This window comes from Babylonia areolata, chromosome 4 (assembly GCF_041734735.1).
Source record: "Babylonia areolata isolate BAREFJ2019XMU chromosome 4, ASM4173473v1, whole genome shotgun sequence".
Taxonomy (NCBI): Eukaryota; Metazoa; Mollusca; class Gastropoda; order Neogastropoda; family Buccinidae; genus Babylonia; species Babylonia areolata.
The window spans coordinates 13,348,750-13,366,249 of record NC_134879.1 but is presented as its reverse complement, the minus strand read 5'-3'; the positions used below and the strand labels follow the sequence as shown (position 1 = coordinate 13,366,249).

Genomic DNA, 17,500 nt, shown 5'->3' with positions numbered 1-17,500 from the left:
CATGTTTCAGCCGAAAAAATGTCTACAAGTGGGCTAAATTGTTTAAAGAAGGACGGAGCAGTGTTGAGGATGAAGACAGGCCTGGAAGGCCTACAGAAGTGAGGTCTCCTGAGGTGATCGAATCAGTCAATGACCTCATTCAGTCTGACAGAAGGGTGACAGTGGATGACATTGCAAGGACTTTGAGCTTATCTGTTGGGACAGCACACAAAATTGTCCATGATGACCTTGGCTACTCGAAGGTCAGCTGCCGGTGGGTGCCAAATATGCAAGGCCTCACACAGCAGCCCGAACGGTGCAGACCATCAACGAGCTGGGCTGGGAACTGCTCCCTCATCCCCCTTACAGCCCAGACCTTGCCCCTTCAGACTTTCACCTGTTTGGTCCCTTGAAAGCGTTCACGAGAGGCACGAAGTTTGAAAGTGACAATGAAGTCAAAAGTGTTGTGAGCGACAGGCTGAGACATCAGTCCAAAGATTTTTACGCTGAGGGAATACGGAAGCTTGTGCACAGATGGGAAAAGTGTGTGACAGTGCTGGGAGACTACGTTGAAAAATTTAAAAAGAAGTAAGCTTCTATCTGTATTAGAAGTCCTTATACCGAAAAATTCACCTTATTTATTGAATGACCCTCGTATTTGGACTGTCAGAAAGCAGCGACCAAGACGATGCTTGAACTCTTTTCATTTTTTTTTTACGGACCATACATATACACCAATGAAAATTAATCATGTTCTTCTGATTGTCAGTTGTCCATTGTTATGAAACGGATGACAAATTACTTTTTTTTTGTGGTTATGGAACAGGTTAAGAGAGAGGGGGGGAGAAGGGGGAGGATGGACGATAGAAAGGCTGAAATGATTTAACACAACACCTCACGCAAGAGCAATAATAAACTCAGGCAGATGTAATCACTTTTCCACATATGTTTAGAATGCATTCAGCAGAACAGTAGAAGTTGAGAACTTCAGAAACCTTGGCAGTTGTATGCAGTCATTGAGCACACATGATTAAAATGCACCCCTCAAGACACACTGGTGCAATCGCTGCGCTATACAAATAGGGGGGGGGGGGGGGGGGGGGGGGAATCAATATAACGAAGTAATTTGTTAAGGTGTATGTATGCTAAAGTGGCCGGCTATGAAAGGTAAATATGAAACTGTGCTCGGATAAAAGGAAAGATGTGGGGGGGGGGGGGGGGGGGGGGGGGAGGGTAGGAGGATGGAGGACCCACAAAGAGAGAGATGTGGGGGGAAAAAAGAGGTTGGAGGACCCCCACCCCCACCCCATTCCCCCCTGATTAAAAAATAAAATGAATTAAAAAAAAAGTAATTAAAAAAAAAGGTTTGCAAAAACTCAGTGCTCAAGGCAAGGGCAGGACAAAATGGTGATGTTTGCATTGTTCAATGTTGTCAGTGATGTGATAAGTGTTCGAACAGCTGTGATCTGTCCAACAAGTCCTCCACTGAACGCCAATTGAGATCCTGTAATTCCAAGCTGAGAAAACGGAATCTTCGCACTCGCTTTGTGAAGTCTGCGCAGTTGTTGACATTGAGCATAAGTGCGAAGCAGTGCGGATGCAGCGCCTGCAAACAGATGTCTGTTAACTGTGATATAATGGAGTGGGCAGTGAGTGTTCTGGCGAAATACGTTGTGTATGTATGTGTGTGTGTGTGTGTGTGTGTGTGTGTGTTATTTGAGTATGACAAACACACTCTGAGCCGGATACCGGCTCTCTGTGTTATCTTTCTCTGTGTCACACACAAGTGCACGCACTTTTGCACGCTTGTACAATTGTGCGTACACGCACGCACACACACACCACACACACACACACACACACACACACACACACACACACACACACCACACACACACACACACACACACACACACACAGAGAAGTGAGTGGCTTTGTGTGAGCGTACCTGGTTCTTGGTCCAAGTGTTGTGAAGTGTTGATTTTTGTTGTTGTTGTTGTTGTTGGGAATATACATCTACACGGTGCCCGAACTTTACATGAACGGCAGTATCTGAAAACGATTCGGGGTCATTTCAAATTTATATGCGTCAGCGACCGATGACCCGACCCGACTCCAAACCCATGGTAAAACATGTGGCTTTATCCCCAATGTCCCCAATGTCCTCAACCCACCCACCCAGCCTAACCTCCCACCCCACTCCTCCTCTCGGCCAACAACCCACGCATCCACCTTCCCTTCCCTTCCGCCTTCTCGAAGTCAGCACCGTTATCATCAGAATTTTTTGGGGGGGTAAAATAACGTGTCTCTCTTCCGAAATGTCTGAAAGGGATAGTACATTCCTCCATTATTATACAAAGATAGGCTGTTGTTTTGGGGTGTCCCGCCCTCCCCCGCGCCCCCGGCCGCCCCCCACCCCCAACCCTCCACATGATCCTGTAGGCATTTTTACGTTCTTCCTGTCTGTCTGTTTCCGCATTTTTTTCTTCCCCCGCCCCCGCCCCACCTTCCACTTTCACTCCCACTTCAAGATGTTCCTCTTCCTCACAAAATATTTAGCACTAGTATCTATACATCGCTGGACGCACGCATGCATGCACACAAATGTATACGTGCATGTTGCACACTTCGCGCACATTGGCGACACACAACACGCGCGCGCACACACACACACACACAAATGCGCACGCACGCACGCCCCCTTTCCCCCACCCACACACACACTCACCACAACACACAACACACACACACACACACACACACACACACACACACAGAGGCGCGCGCGCGCGCAATCCATGTCAACGGTCTCAACCCCCTATCTCCCTACCCCAGATCCCCTCTCCCTCATTGCCCAACAGTAACACACACACACACACACACACACACACACACACATACACTCACTAGTATACTTGTGCTCTTGGTACGGAACTCTCTAGTAACACCGACTCAGAGAATTGTTCTGCCACTGAAAATAACTGATTCCCATTTCACGCCATGCACACACGGCGGCCAGCGGCACACATGCGTGTGTACATGGACTGACTACTATACGATACGGTACCTGCCCATACTCTTGCCTTTCACTACCTCCCTACCTGTCACTGCCTGTCTGGATACCTTTCTGCCTGAATAACTGACCGTCTGACTGACTACCCCTAACTTGCCCTGCCACCCGATTATGTACGCAGTTATCGCAAGTCAGCCTCATGTTCTCTCCCTCTCTTCAGCATCTCTGCGTTGGTCTGCATGATAATGTACCTTTTGACTGACGGGCGCAATAGCCGAGTGGTTAAAGCGTTGGACTGTCAAATCTGAGGGTCCCGGGTTCGAATCACGGTGACGGCGCCTGGTGGGTAAAGGGTGGGGATTTTTACGATCTCCCAGGTCAACATATGTGCAGACCTGCTAGTGCCTGAACCCCCTTCGTGTGTATATGCAAGCAGTAGATCAAATACGCACGTTAAAGATCCTGTAATCCATGTCAGCGTTCGGTGGGTTATGGAAACAAGAACATACCCAGCATGCACACCCCTGAAAACGGAGTATGGCTGCCTACATGGCGGGGTAAAAACGGTCATACACGTAAAAGCCCACTCGTGTGCATACGAGTGAACTCAGAAGAAGAAGAAGAAGAAGTACCTCTTGACTGTAATTATTGATAACAAACTCCTCCCCTACCCTCTCTTTGTGTCTTCTCCCTCTGTCTGTCTCTGTCTCTGTCTCTCTCTCTCTCTCTCTTATACATATGGGGGCTGTGGTCTTAATAATGAATAAATCATCTGAGTCTTGAGTCGCTCTGTCTTGTTCTTCCCCCTACCTCGCTCTCTCTCTCCGAGTCTCTCTCCCTGTGTGTGTGTGTGTGTGTGTGTGTGTGTGTGTGTGTGTGTGTGCTGATCTGACAAAGTACTTCTGCACGTGTACACTGCACTTATATATATATATATATATATATATATATATATATATATATATATATATATATATCCATCCCTGATGTGTACTACGTACCATTTCTGGAAGTCTGCCAGCTTCCCTACTCACTCGTTCAACCAACCCCACTTCTACTTTGCCACCTTCTTACTAATATAATCTTAGTTTCACTGTACTTTCTACCTACCAGTTTGCCTGCTCCCACTTTTTTTTTTTTCATACCGCCGACACGAGAACTCGTTGCAAGTTATCAAAATAAAACACTTCGTTAGCTGCTTGTCATCCCTCTCTAGCAAAAGCGGTCGATGCAGCCTACACTGACATAAACCACACGTAGCCTCCGCATCCCGCCCCATGCCCCCATATCGACACAGGCATTCACATACAGATGCACATACACGCCGACATAAACGCGCGCAGTTACGAATGCGCGCGCGCGCACACGCATGCACGCACGCACGCGCGCACACACACACACACACACACACCCGCGCGCGCGCACGCGCGTGTTGAAAGGGCTACACACAGTGGCTGACAAACAGAAGAGCAATGCAGGTGGTAATTGAATTGCTCCGACACTGATACGCAGGCAGTTCTCTTAGCACGCTCAGTCCTGTAGCTGTATGTACATGTATACCAGTCTCCGCAGGCATATGGTCTGCATCAGCCTCTTCTCTGTCACTTTACGTTTACATTATATGCATGTAGCGCGCAATGCACACCCCTGAAATTAGCTCACACAAATGCACTTGTATATGCCCACACACGCGCGCGCACACGTACACACATACACACACACACACACACACACACACACACACACACATACATATAATTATATATATATATATATATATATATATATATAAGTACGCGCACACACACACATGCACACTGACATAGAGTTGCCCGATTAAAGATGAAAGCGTCAATCCCTTTCCATCATCATCATCTTTCAGAAAACAGATACGACATGCAAAAAGGTTCAGCACGTCACACAGTGCCTGAGGTCATGAGGCCGGGTATTATCATTACCAGGGTACCTGTGATTTGTCTCTTTGTACCCGCAAGTGAATGCAGCGATGACCTGTTTGGCTCGTGTAGGTGAGAAGGGGAGTCCATTTATTCGTACCGTTTATGATTGTTCAGTGTTGACCCAAACAGAATGTTGATTAGACAACCTTGTATGTTGATTAGACAACCTTGTACCAATACCATAAACCTGTATGATATTAGAATAGAACAGAATATGTTCTTTATTACCAAGTGTACCGGGGTCACAAGGAATAGTGGGGGGGTTGGGGGGGGGGGTTAGTAAATAACAAGGTACGAACATAAATCGAATATCATACGCAAACACAGATACAGTAGAAATTAGGATGCACACATGTGCATATCAGTACAAAAATCTTGTGTATACTCACACATGCAAGCACACACAGACACACACACATACACATGCACGCACGCATACACACACGCACACACACACACACACACACACTCACTCTCTCTCTCTCTCTCTCTCTCTCTCTCTCTCTCTCTCTCTCTCACATGCACGCACGCATGCACACACATTTGAACAGAAACCTCGTATTACATGTGGATGGGGCTGATGACTAGATCTTCAGGTAGATAGTTTTCGATTGCACAATATCTATTTATCATCCTGGATTTGTTGGAGAGACAGGTCTTGACTGCTTTGGGGGTGGGGGGGTGGGGGGGAGCTGTTGGCGAAGCGATTGGTTTACGTCCTCATACTTCTGTACCGTCGACCAGAGGGGAGCATCTCGAAAATCCCAAAAGCTGGATTTGATTCGTCCTGGCTGATTGATATTGCTTTTTTGAGTAGCCGCCTATGATATATATATGCCGTCTAGAGAAGGAAACCGACGTTGTCACGACATTAATTATCCCGCTAAACCAGTCAGGAAATACAGCCAAGTCACTACACGAAGCGACAGAGCATGTCAGGATATTTGTGAATTCTGCTGAATTTACGCGGCAGAGTTAACGTGGGTTCCTGAATTGTTCAGAAACCTGTACATGAGGGGAAATGCATGCTCTACAACTATGACGCATGCAGAGAAATGTTTGCCTTGAAAATAATTCGCTGCCTGTTAGGGTTTAAATTTGAAAAAAAAAAGAATAAGAAACAAGAGAGGCAAGGCCTTCAAGACTCACTTGTGATAAATTAAGTCCCCTAGCATTAATTACAGAGTAATTTCCCTTTTTTACTATCTGCACCAAAACGTTTGCAAAGTAAATAAAAATTCCATGTTTAGCAAAAGAAGTTCCTGTTTGAACAAAAAATGATAATAATGACCCCTCTTGTTGTTGTGTCAGAAGAAGAGGTCAAAGTGCCAAGTTTAGAGAATACAAAAAATATAAAAGTAAATGCAGTTTGCATATAATTAGCCTTCTTTTTTTTAATTTTTTGTGTGCCCATCCCAGAGGTGCAATATTGTTTTAAACAAGATGACTGGAAAGAACTGTATTTTTCCTATTTTTATTCCAATTTTGGTGTCAACTGACAAAGTATTTGCAGAGAAAATGTCAATGTTAAAGTTTACCACGACACACACACACACACACACACACACACACACACACACAACCGAACACCGGGTTAAAACATAGACTCACTTTGTTTTCACAAGTGTGTCAAAAAGGGAGGATGGGGTGGGGAGCAGCTGTGGTCGGAGGGAGAGCGTGATAAATTATAAGTCCAAGATTATGCTTATATCTTAAACCCAATGCGGATTTAGTTTGCGATAATTAAGAAAAAAGCAAAACTTAATCATCGAATCAGTATATGCGTGCACGTGCACGATTAGGAGTGTATGCATAAGAGAACAAATGTTTTTGAACAACAAATGTTTTATTGAGGGTAACTGGATAAGCTGGAAGCTTCTTTACACCATGCCCTCCCTCACACACAAACACACACACCCACTCACATGCACAAAAGATGAAAAAGGAAAACAAAAAAAAGAAAGAAAAAAAGTGAAAGAAAAAAGAAAATCGGTACGGACACTCGGTGTAGACGGTAACAACAACAACTACAACAACAAGAGTTAATCACGAAACATAAAAAAAAAAATAGCATGGAATATAACACACACACACACACACACACACACACACACACACACAAACACGCACGCACGCACCAGCTTACGCACGCATGTATACACGGACTGATATACACTAATCTTCTGAGAGAGAGAGAGAGAGAGAGAGGGAGTACGGCTTCCTAATTGATGGGTAAAGGGCAAGTTGAAATCTTCTTCACACAATGCCCATCTGTGCTCATCTGTTCTTGAGACCGTTCACAATGCCCGCCACTGTGATCCATAGGATGCTCGAGATCCTTTCAGAAAATGAGGCTCTGTCGGCTTGTAATATGTCCCTTTTTTTTCTTTTCTTTCTTTTTTTTTTTCTTCTTTTTTTTAAGTGGCGAATTCGTGAAAAACCTGGAACAGTTTCAGTCATCTTCACTGATTGACTGAACGCCGCAGACAAGCTTTTTATTTTATCTTACTTTTATTTTTATTTTACTTATTCGTTTTTCGTTTGACGGTTTTAGAAATCCATGAATTTCCATGTCGCATGCACACTATCAACGGGGCAAAATTAAACACCTATCTCTCTCTCTCTCTCTCTCTCTCTCTCTCTCTCTCTCTCTCTCTATATATATATATATATATATATATATATATATATGATATCAATGTTTGCGGATGTAACCACCCAACTCTTTTCTCCTTCTCCATGTGGAGTATATCTGTCAGTCACCTACAACCACAACTTCTCTCTCTCTCTCTCTCTCTCTCTCTCTCTCTCTCTCTCTCTCTCTCTCTCTCTCTCTCTCTCTCTCAAATTTCTATTCCATAATTCAGATATCGTTACAAAGCAACATGTGATTCTGAACAATTGTGCCCATTGTGCAAAAAATCAAGAGAGGATGAAGTTCACTTTGTTTTAAAATGCCCTGTGTTGACTGACTTACGAATCCAATTTATTCCCCCAAAATATTATATAAATCCATGCTTGTTTCGGTTATGTTCATTAATGGCATCTAACAATGAAAACACCATACGTAGTTTTGCTATGTATTTTTATAAAGCACTGCGATTAAGAGAGACACTCATTTCTTAGGTTCACTGATAGTTTGTTGTGAATGACGTTGTATTGTTTATATTACCAGTTGCAATGACACATGTAAAACTGTTATTACCCCCCATTCATATGGGGCTATGGCCTTAATTGAATAAACCATCTTGAATCTTGAATCTCTCTCTCTCAAACACAACCACTTGACATTTTTGCTCAGCATTTTCTGACAGCAAGAACAAAGAGTTTTTGTTTTGAAAGATAACTGGACGATATTGTTTCGTCGCCTCTTCTTCTGTATCCCGATCCAAACTCTTATAAAAATGTTTCATCCGTTGGGATACTGGGTGGTTGTAAACGTGCACAAGAAATCATCGCAGCTTTTTAGCAGATAGATATTTCTGCTATTTATCTGAAGGCAGTTAATCTCTTTGGATGGAAGCGTTATACATTTACTAATTGGAGGTCTGTCCAAACAAGAAGACGGGTATGTTCTGTCTGGAAAGTGCGCATGTCTTTTTTTTTTCCAGCGAGTTGCGTGTTTGTGTGTGTGTGTGTGTGTGTGTGTGTGTGTGCTTATGTGCGTGCGCGCGCGCATGCATGTATGTGTGGGTATGTGCGTGAGTGCGTGTGTGCATATGTTTCGAAGTAATTTGCTGATGTTTATCACCAACTCATTGCATTCACGCACTTCTTAAATGAGCGCACGAGCGCGGCTTATGAGTATGTGTGTGTGTGTGTGTGCGTGCGCGCGCGCGCGCGCGTATGTGTGTGTGTGCGTGTGTAGCAGTCTTCAATTTTACGTCTTTCCACTTTTGTGTAGCATATAGATGTAAAGAAACAAAAACAAATATCACACACACACACACACACACACACACACACACACACGCACGCACGCACGCACACGCACACATACACATGTTGTGTATGCGAGTGTGTGTGTGTGTGTGTTGGGAGTGGGGGTCATGGAGAGGAGTGTTTGAAGAGGGACAGACGCAAATAGGAGGAGAGAGGTATTATATGGAAGAGAAATAAATGTAGTGGATGCTGCAATCCAAGAGAACAGGTTCCTCAGTGAGAATGTCACACGAAGACAGAAGAGAGAGAGAGAGAGAGAGAGGGGGGGGAGAATTACTCTCTCAGACATGTTTTTATTTTTACAGATTACATGTTTGTGAGCTGGAGGGCCATTAGTACGACAGAAACGTGCTTTAATCATGTGTTTTAATCGTGCAGTCTGTGTTATGATGATCATAAGCAGTTTGAAGCTGTCCTTCACGTGTGTGTGTGTGTGTGTGTGTGTGTGTGTGTGTGTGTGTGTGTGTGTGTGTGTGTGTGGCTGCCTGCCAAGTTCAGCTTGGCTTGCTGTCATCATCCATGATAAACAGAAAGGGGGTGTGGAGGGGGGGGGGGAGGGGACATAGAGAAAGAAAGATAGTTGGACGGAAAGGATGCATGCATGATTCAATCATACGAGACCATTGCGAAGAGGAATCACGGAATACAATTATCTGCATAATGGACCGCGGCAGTCGTAATTAATGGGCTCATTAAGTCATGAAGCCATAAAAGGTCGCTGCTTAAGTATTTTTCATGACTAAATTTAGAGCGAGAAAGGAGAGAGGATGCAGCCACGTGTTATGTGGATTCCTTTATTTATTCTTTTTTTTATATTGAATTAAGTAGTTTAGTTTTTAAAGAGGGCCCATGGAGAGGCCGGAATTTTTGTTGTTGTTGGTCAAGTAAGATCGTGTCCTCTTCTGAAGTTTATACTATGGAAAGACAAATCAGAAACCTAATGAGGGACATATGTTGTAGTTGTTGGGGTGGGTTCTATCTTCGATACAGCGTTTTCCACAAGAGGGTAAGGAAGAACAAGAGAGGGGGAGGAAAAGGGAATGAACACCTCACACAAGGTCGTTTCACAGAGGTTCTCTGTTCGGATCTCTTCAGATTCAACGGGTGACAATAACGACAGTGCGTAACAATGCGCGAACCTCTCATCAGTGTTACAACAGTCAAAAGATTGAAACACTAGGACCCGTCCGGTCCAGGTGATTCTCACGCTCTGGCTTTCAACTGCTGTGACGGGATCAGCTGAGCTATCCAGAACTGTACTCACTGACACTGAGGAACGATGATCACAATAAAATCATATTCATACGAAACACGCAATTCCTTCCCCTAGCATCACAAGGAACAACACGCAATTGCTTCCCCTAGCATCACAAGGAACAACACACACACGCAATCTCAACCACACATTCATTCAAAGTGCCACACAAAAAATAAATGCTATTACACATAAACGAGCAAAACATATGCAGAAGTACTCCCATCACGTTGATTCAGATGAACATAGAATTTGAAATTTCCTTCACTTGCGAACGAAGTGATGCTAATGTGTCGGATAAGTGTGTACATGGTGGGTCACCATCATACCATCAGCCCTTTGGATTCGGTTTCATTTTCAAGTGGCACAACTTATTGTTGATACTTCGTAAACCACCTCCTTTTCCCCACAAGTCAGAATACAATTGATGGTTACTGATAAGATAAGATGAACCCTTAAATGCAGCAGACTTAGACGGGCGCAATAGCCAAGTGGTTTAAGCGTTGGACTTTCAATCTGAGGGTCCCGGGTTCGAATCACGGTGACGGTGCCTGGTGGGTAAAGGGTGGAGATTTTTCCGATCTCCCAGGTCAACATATTATGTGCAAACCTGCTAGTGCCTGAACTCCCTTCGTGTGTATACGCACGCAGAAGATCAAATACGCACGTTAAAGATCCTGTAACCCATGTCAGTGTTCAGTGGGTTATGGAGACACGAAAATACTCAGCATGCATGAACCACGACAGAGTCATCGGCAGTCGATGTTGGTCGTGTAACGGAAAGAAGAAGAAGAAGAAGAAGACTTTCTAAGAAGAAAAGGAAAATATTATGAACAGTGGCTTATTCGAAGATACACGTTTCTGTATGAAAACCAGCGAGCATTTTATAGCCTAGCCCAAGCATGATTCATTCAGCTAAGATTTGTTAATGTTTTGAAAGATGTTAGGAGAACTATGAAAACTGTAGGAGGATAGAACGATTACTTGCTGGATGGAGCAGGACAAAAACTGTTTTGCGCGCGTTGGTTAAAACAAAAACAAACAAACAAACACACAAAAAACAACAACTTTGCCTGCCTTCAGAATTAGAAGTGACGTGTCTGTTGTGTGAATCGAGTCATCTCTGATAAAGTAACACGGTGGCGGTCTGATTACATAAGAAACATGGATACCGCTTCTGTTTCCCTACGGTAATATATGACATAGTAATCCCGCTCGATAATACACACAGTCACTGATTCAATGACCGTGTTCACGATTCTTCTAGAACTTCTAAAGACGCAGTGTTCTGTCGGCTTGAATTTCAAAGCATCGGTATTGGTTTTCTCAACGATGTCCACACCGAAAGGCTGTTCCAGACTGTTGCATCAGCCAGCTCCAAGACTCTCAATGCATCTTTAATGGCACTGTGTTGGGTGGCAGATTGGTGCTGATTGGGGTTGGCAGCCAGACAACATTGGCTACTGATTGGCTTGGCAGCCACAAGAGGTGTGGATAGGCCAGTGACTTCGTCTGTACCAGTTATTGGCCCCACGGTTCATGCCATCCTAAACCACCCTTGGCACACACACATTCTCTCTCTCTTTCTGTCTGTCTGTCTGTCTGTCTGTCTGTCTGTCTCTCTCTCTCTGCCTGTCTCTTGTTTTCTCCCCCCCCCCACCCCCCGCCCCCTTTCCCTCTCTTTCTCTTTCTGTGTGTGTGTGTGTCTGTTTCTCTCTGTCTGTCTTCCTCCCTCTCCCCCGTGTGTGTGTGTGTGTGTGTGTGTGTGTGTGTGTCGATGTCTTTCCCTCCCTCCCTCTCTGTCTTTCCCTCCCTCCCTCCCTCCCCCTCCGTGTCTCTCTCTCCCCCTCTGTCTCTCTGTCTCTCTCTCTCCCTGTCTCACTCCCTTTGTCTCTGGCATGTTGGAGACAGCTGTCTTTGTTATGTATGGCTTGGCCATCAGAAAACTATGCTATGGTTTCATTGCATCAAGAGTACAAGACCTGTCATTGAAGAGGAAAATATGTGGACTGCGAATAATTGACAGTAAAGCTGTGAAACTGGCTTTAGGGGTACCTGTGCATACTAAGACCTCAGAAGCCTATAAGCTTGCGGGTATTCTACCACTAGATGAAATCAGAAAATTAAGTTCTGCTAAATACATTGTGAGATGTACAGCAGTGGATGATTTTGAGGAATTAAACATTAGGTCTGATATTGATTTTCAAAACAATGCACAAAATAATTCAAATCTACAAACCATTCGCACATATGTGTCCGATATTTTAAATTCTTCAGACATTGATTTACATGATATGGCACCTCGTGTTCTGGTGCTACCTGTCCCTCCCTTGGAGTTAACAAAAGCAAACGTCAACATATGTGCTTCTGACACAACAAAAGGAGAATCTCCACATATAATAGCAGCATCTGTCAGAATTGAATCAGAAGAAAATTTTGATTATCATTTAAAAGTTTACACTGATGGCTCGGTCCAGGATGATAGCAGTGCAGGATCTGCTTTTGTCATTCCTGACCTAAAAACAGAAAAATCATATTATTTAGGTAAGGGACATTCAATTTTTACAGCTGAATTGGTGGCCATCCTTATGGCTTTAAATCATCTTGTTGATATACCAATCATAGTAAGTAATATCCTATTTTGTGTTGATTCTCAATCTGTCTTAAAAAGTTTGCTCCATTTTGAGAATAATCAAAGAGAAGATTTATTGTTTGAAATTAGGTATTTATTGCACTCCCTATTTGTGAAGGGTACAGATGTTGATTTTTGTTGGATACCATCCAACACTGGATTCCGTTATAATGACCAAGCAGACAGGGCAGCAAAAAGGGGAGCAAAAAATCATATAGATAGTATAAAAGTATATTGCCCATTGTCATACAAGGAAATAAGCAATATACTAGAAAGAGACTTTTATAGGTGCTTGAATTCAAGTCTAAAACCTCGTCAGTTGACTCTCTCAGACTTTGGTCCGATTCGCAGACCAATTCTGAGTTTAGCTCTCAGACTATTATCAAATTCATTACGGACCAAGTATTGTTCTAATGTCAAGTGCATATGCTTTAGTAACCTGACAATTGAGCATATAATTTTTCACTGTAGTTTGATGAAGCCTTTTGTACACGAAAGTGTGTCTTCACAAGTGACTGAGAACGTTGATGTTTTTGACTTTTTGCATTCATTATCAGTTGTTTCGCTTGTCAGTTTAACGACTTCTCTTTTACGAAGTCCTTTAAGTAATTTCCTGTAACTGTATTTAGAGTTGTTTTGTTGTTGTTGTAGTTTTTTCTTCCAAATTTCACCCACATTTTTACCCTCATTTGCCCAGTTTCTCCCAACCCTCCATTCATCTACATCTCCCACCCCTTCTAACCGATAATACTCAGATGTATTCATAAATACTTTAACAAAATGTCTTCAATCATCGATATATGTGACGGAACATTAAACAAAATTCCTCCTCCTCCTTTGTGGATTGCTTATGGATCATGTCGCAACGTAATGGCACTCGCTCAGTTTATAATGGCAGTGTCACAGATTAATGTGCACAGACACCGTTATTTAAAAAAACCCACAAAAAACAAGAGGTGTAAAACTGTGTGTATTTTGTAGTCGTAACGCATTTGAAAATGTACTTTAAAAAAAAGCGTGTCAAGAGGATGATAACTTAACAGCTAGGTGTTTACAGAGTATTGTCAAACTGGAAATCCTAGCTCTGATTTTTTTAAATAATTTTTTTAAATAGAGCTTCTTATAATTGAATCTTGATTTTGCTGGGTTTATTTTTCATTTTTCATGTCGTTCGTCATAATTTGTGGAGTGTGAACTCCCATTGAAGGGAGCTGTGGCCTGTTCAGTAAACTGGCGTCAGCGTCTGTCTTTGGAACACACACACACACACACACACACACACTCGAACTCGAACTCGAACATTTTAATGACTAGGCCAGTTTGCCCTTGTCAGGGGGGTGGGTCGGGGAGTGGGGGTAGGGAGTGCAGGGACAATTGTATAGACAATATGAAACACAAGTTATCAAGCATGAAACATGCATGTTTGCTTGAACCCAAAAGAGGGGTTCATGGAGCAGTTCATGGAACGTACAGTACAGATCGATTCATTCACATCAGAATCAGCAATTGCTTTCTGTGAGCAAACGCTTTAGACAGAAATGAAGCGAGTCGTAAAACTTAATCTTGAATCGGAAAGAAGCAAAGTTAATTTGAACGCGTTTGGATGGACATTTTTTTTTTTCTGGAATGTACAATTCATGTATGGGTTTATACTGGGCACACGCCAAGATAAAATGTAATTCAGTTTCATCTGTTCCAGGACAAAATGGACCTTTAACATTTTCTCTGTTCTTGGACTATCTCAAATGATGTGGTTTCAGCTGGGACACACCGAGTCTTATTCTTATTAATTGTTTCCTTAAAACAGGGTTTCTGACTATTTAGATATTTTTGGAACGTCATGCAGTTGTCTAAACGAGGAATATAACTGAAATCTTTCTCTTTTGACAAAAGTGTGGAACCTTAAGTCTACACACACACACAGAGATAAAGAGAGGGATATGAGATAAATGCTGTAACAGTATATTGAAAAAAGAAATACGATCACCTCATTTACAATTACAGACTGTACATATTCAACACAAAATTACAAGAGCACTGAGAGAGATAGAGATGAATGGATGGATGGACGGTAATGTGGAACGAAACTGAAAAATCTTCCCCATAAACAGACGGAAAACGATAAGAACGGGAAACATGAGAGCATATTGTACAGATCTCTAATACTGGGAATGTTATAATACCCCCCAACTACTGTACCTGTGGCTGAGAATGCGTATCGGTGATAAATAGATACCACCGAGACCAGATCTGTTGTATCAGTGACGACCAAAAATACCGCAAAGACCTGGTGTAGAATGTGTAACACTGATAACAGCAACACCCCTGAAGTCGGTAGCATCTCATCATGAAGCCCGGAGAACAAGTTTAGGTACTCCTTTCAAGATTCGACTTATTCTTCACTCTGGGTTTTGTGTCGGTGGGAAAATGTTTGGCGGTGTATGTTGCAAAAAAATATCACTTCCATTTGTTAGAATCAAACTGATGTCTGTCTTTCTAGCTGTCTCTCTCTGTCTGTCTGTCTCTCTTTCTCTCGTTGTTCTTTTCCATGCCTTCATCAGATATTAAATTACACAACTACATGTATGTATATGTATATATATATATATATATATATATGTGTGTGTGTGTGTGTGTGTGTTTGTGTGTGTTAGAGAGAAAGAGAGAGAGAGATGTGACCGTGTGTGTATGTGTGTGTGTGTGCGTGCGTGCGTGCGCGCGCGCGCGCGCGTGTGTGTGCGTGTTTAACTTAATTCACATACTGACTCAATTTCTCTTTCACTCACTCACTCTTTCACTCACTCAGTCTTTCTGGGCTCTCATTCCTGGGACACGGAAAGCGTGGTGCCAGAGAACCAACAACCAGCAGCAGCAATGGCATCACGTTATCACCCCACAGACACAGTGCCCCCCCCCCCTCCCCCCACCCACCCCAAAAAAGGGACGACGATAAACTAACAAAGGCAGGAACTTTCGCCCCCCCTAAACAATCCGGGACTGTTTACAGTTCCCTCCATCAGCTTGCCACGCAGGCAGCTAAAATGAACAGAGGGGGGGAGGGGGGGGAGGAGGGACAGGGCTGGTGGTTGGGAGGAAGGGAGGGGGGGGGGGGGGGGGGCAAACCCAGAAACTTCCTCCGAGATGAGATAAACAGACAAAGAAGAAGAAAGAAAATGGCAAGCCATTTAATTGTGTTCCATATCTCCGTACGAAACACGCACCGTGGATTTATTTTCTCCATTGTTTTCCGTAGTAGCCTCAGAAGACGTGCCCTTTGCAGACTTGTGGACACCCCCCCCCCCCCACCCCCCCACCCCTAATTTTAGCTAAAGGAGAAACAGAAGAAGAAGAAGAAGAAAAATTATGTGGCTTTCTTACTGTCACGCATCACTTTGATAATTTAACACGTAAGGAAGTAGGGCGAGAGTGTGTGTGTGTGTGTGGGGGCAAAGATGTTAGGGTTCTCTCTGTCTGTGGGAAAGGAGAGACTTTGGACCAAAGTTTGGTTATGTACTGTTTCTAAAAATTAATGTGTTTGATGTTTCCAGTCGATACCATTCAAACCAGTCAAACAGTGATCATTAAGTGCTGCCGATTGACAGGGTGCTGTGCTTGTTCGAATGTAAAGAGCGTTCAGCCTTCGAGCGTATGGACGAAACTTTTGTTGAAAGCAGTACAGGACTGCACTATGCAACCAAAAGCAACCAACTGCAACATCATACACACACACACACGCGCACGCACGCACGCACGCACGCACGCACGCACACACACACACGCACACGCACGCACGCACACACACACACACACACACACACACACACACACACACACCAACCACGCGTATTCAGGAGTCCACAGAACAACCCAGTAAACTCAAACTCATCACAGCTCAAACCCGACTCAAAGTTTCTTTAAACAAACACAGGTCCTGCACAGAACAGAACAGAACATTAAAAAAAGACACACATCACACCTCGAAGCCCAACTACAACAACTACTACTACTACTACTGCTGCTGCTGCTGCGACTACGGCGATGACGACGACGACTGCTACTACTACTACTCCTGCTGCTGCTGCTACTACTACTGCTGCTGCTGCGACTACTACTACTACTACTACTACTACACCGATGACGACGACTGCTTCTACTCTACTGCTGATGCTGCTACTACTACTGCTGCTGCTGCTGCTGCTACTACTACTACTACTTCTGATGCTGCTACTACTAATACTACTGCTGCTGCTACTACGACTACTACTGCTGATGCTGCTACTACTACTACTACTGCTGCTGCTGTTGCTGCTACGACGAAGACTGCTACTGCTACTACTACTTATGCTGCTACTACTACTACGACGACTGCTACTACTACTACTACTACTACTGGTGGTGGTGGTGCTGCTGCTTGTACTACTGCTGTTGCTGCTACTACTACTGCTACTACTACGACGACGACTACGACTGCTACTACTACTACTTTTACTGCTGAGGCTGCTGCTACTACTACTGCTGCTGCTACTATTACTACTACGACGACTGCTTATGCTGCTACGTACATATCCTGTCGCTGTGTGTGGGAGTGCAGGTTCGAGCTGAGCAGCAGAGAGGCGGGCCTCATCTCCAGCTCGGGAGACATCGGCGCCATCTCCTTCGTCCTCTTCGTCAGCTTCTACGGCGGCCGCTCCCACCGGCCCCGGGTGGTGGGGGGAGGGGGC

At 43.9% G+C, this 17,500-nt stretch overlaps 1 protein-coding gene across 1 annotated transcript in view; it reads left to right on the top strand.

Annotated features, from left to right (window-relative positions):
• Positions 1 to 17,500, top strand: part of LOC143280878 (solute carrier organic anion transporter family member 4A1-like) — a 74,917-nt gene that overhangs the window by 30,481 nt on the left and 26,936 nt on the right. Inside the window, exon 5 of the mRNA XM_076585624.1 lies at positions 17,371 to 17,500. This exon is cut by the window's right edge and continues 73 nt beyond it. Coding sequence (XP_076441739.1) covers positions 17,371 to 17,500 — 130 coding nt within the window. The remainder of the gene's footprint in view (positions 1 to 17,370) is intronic.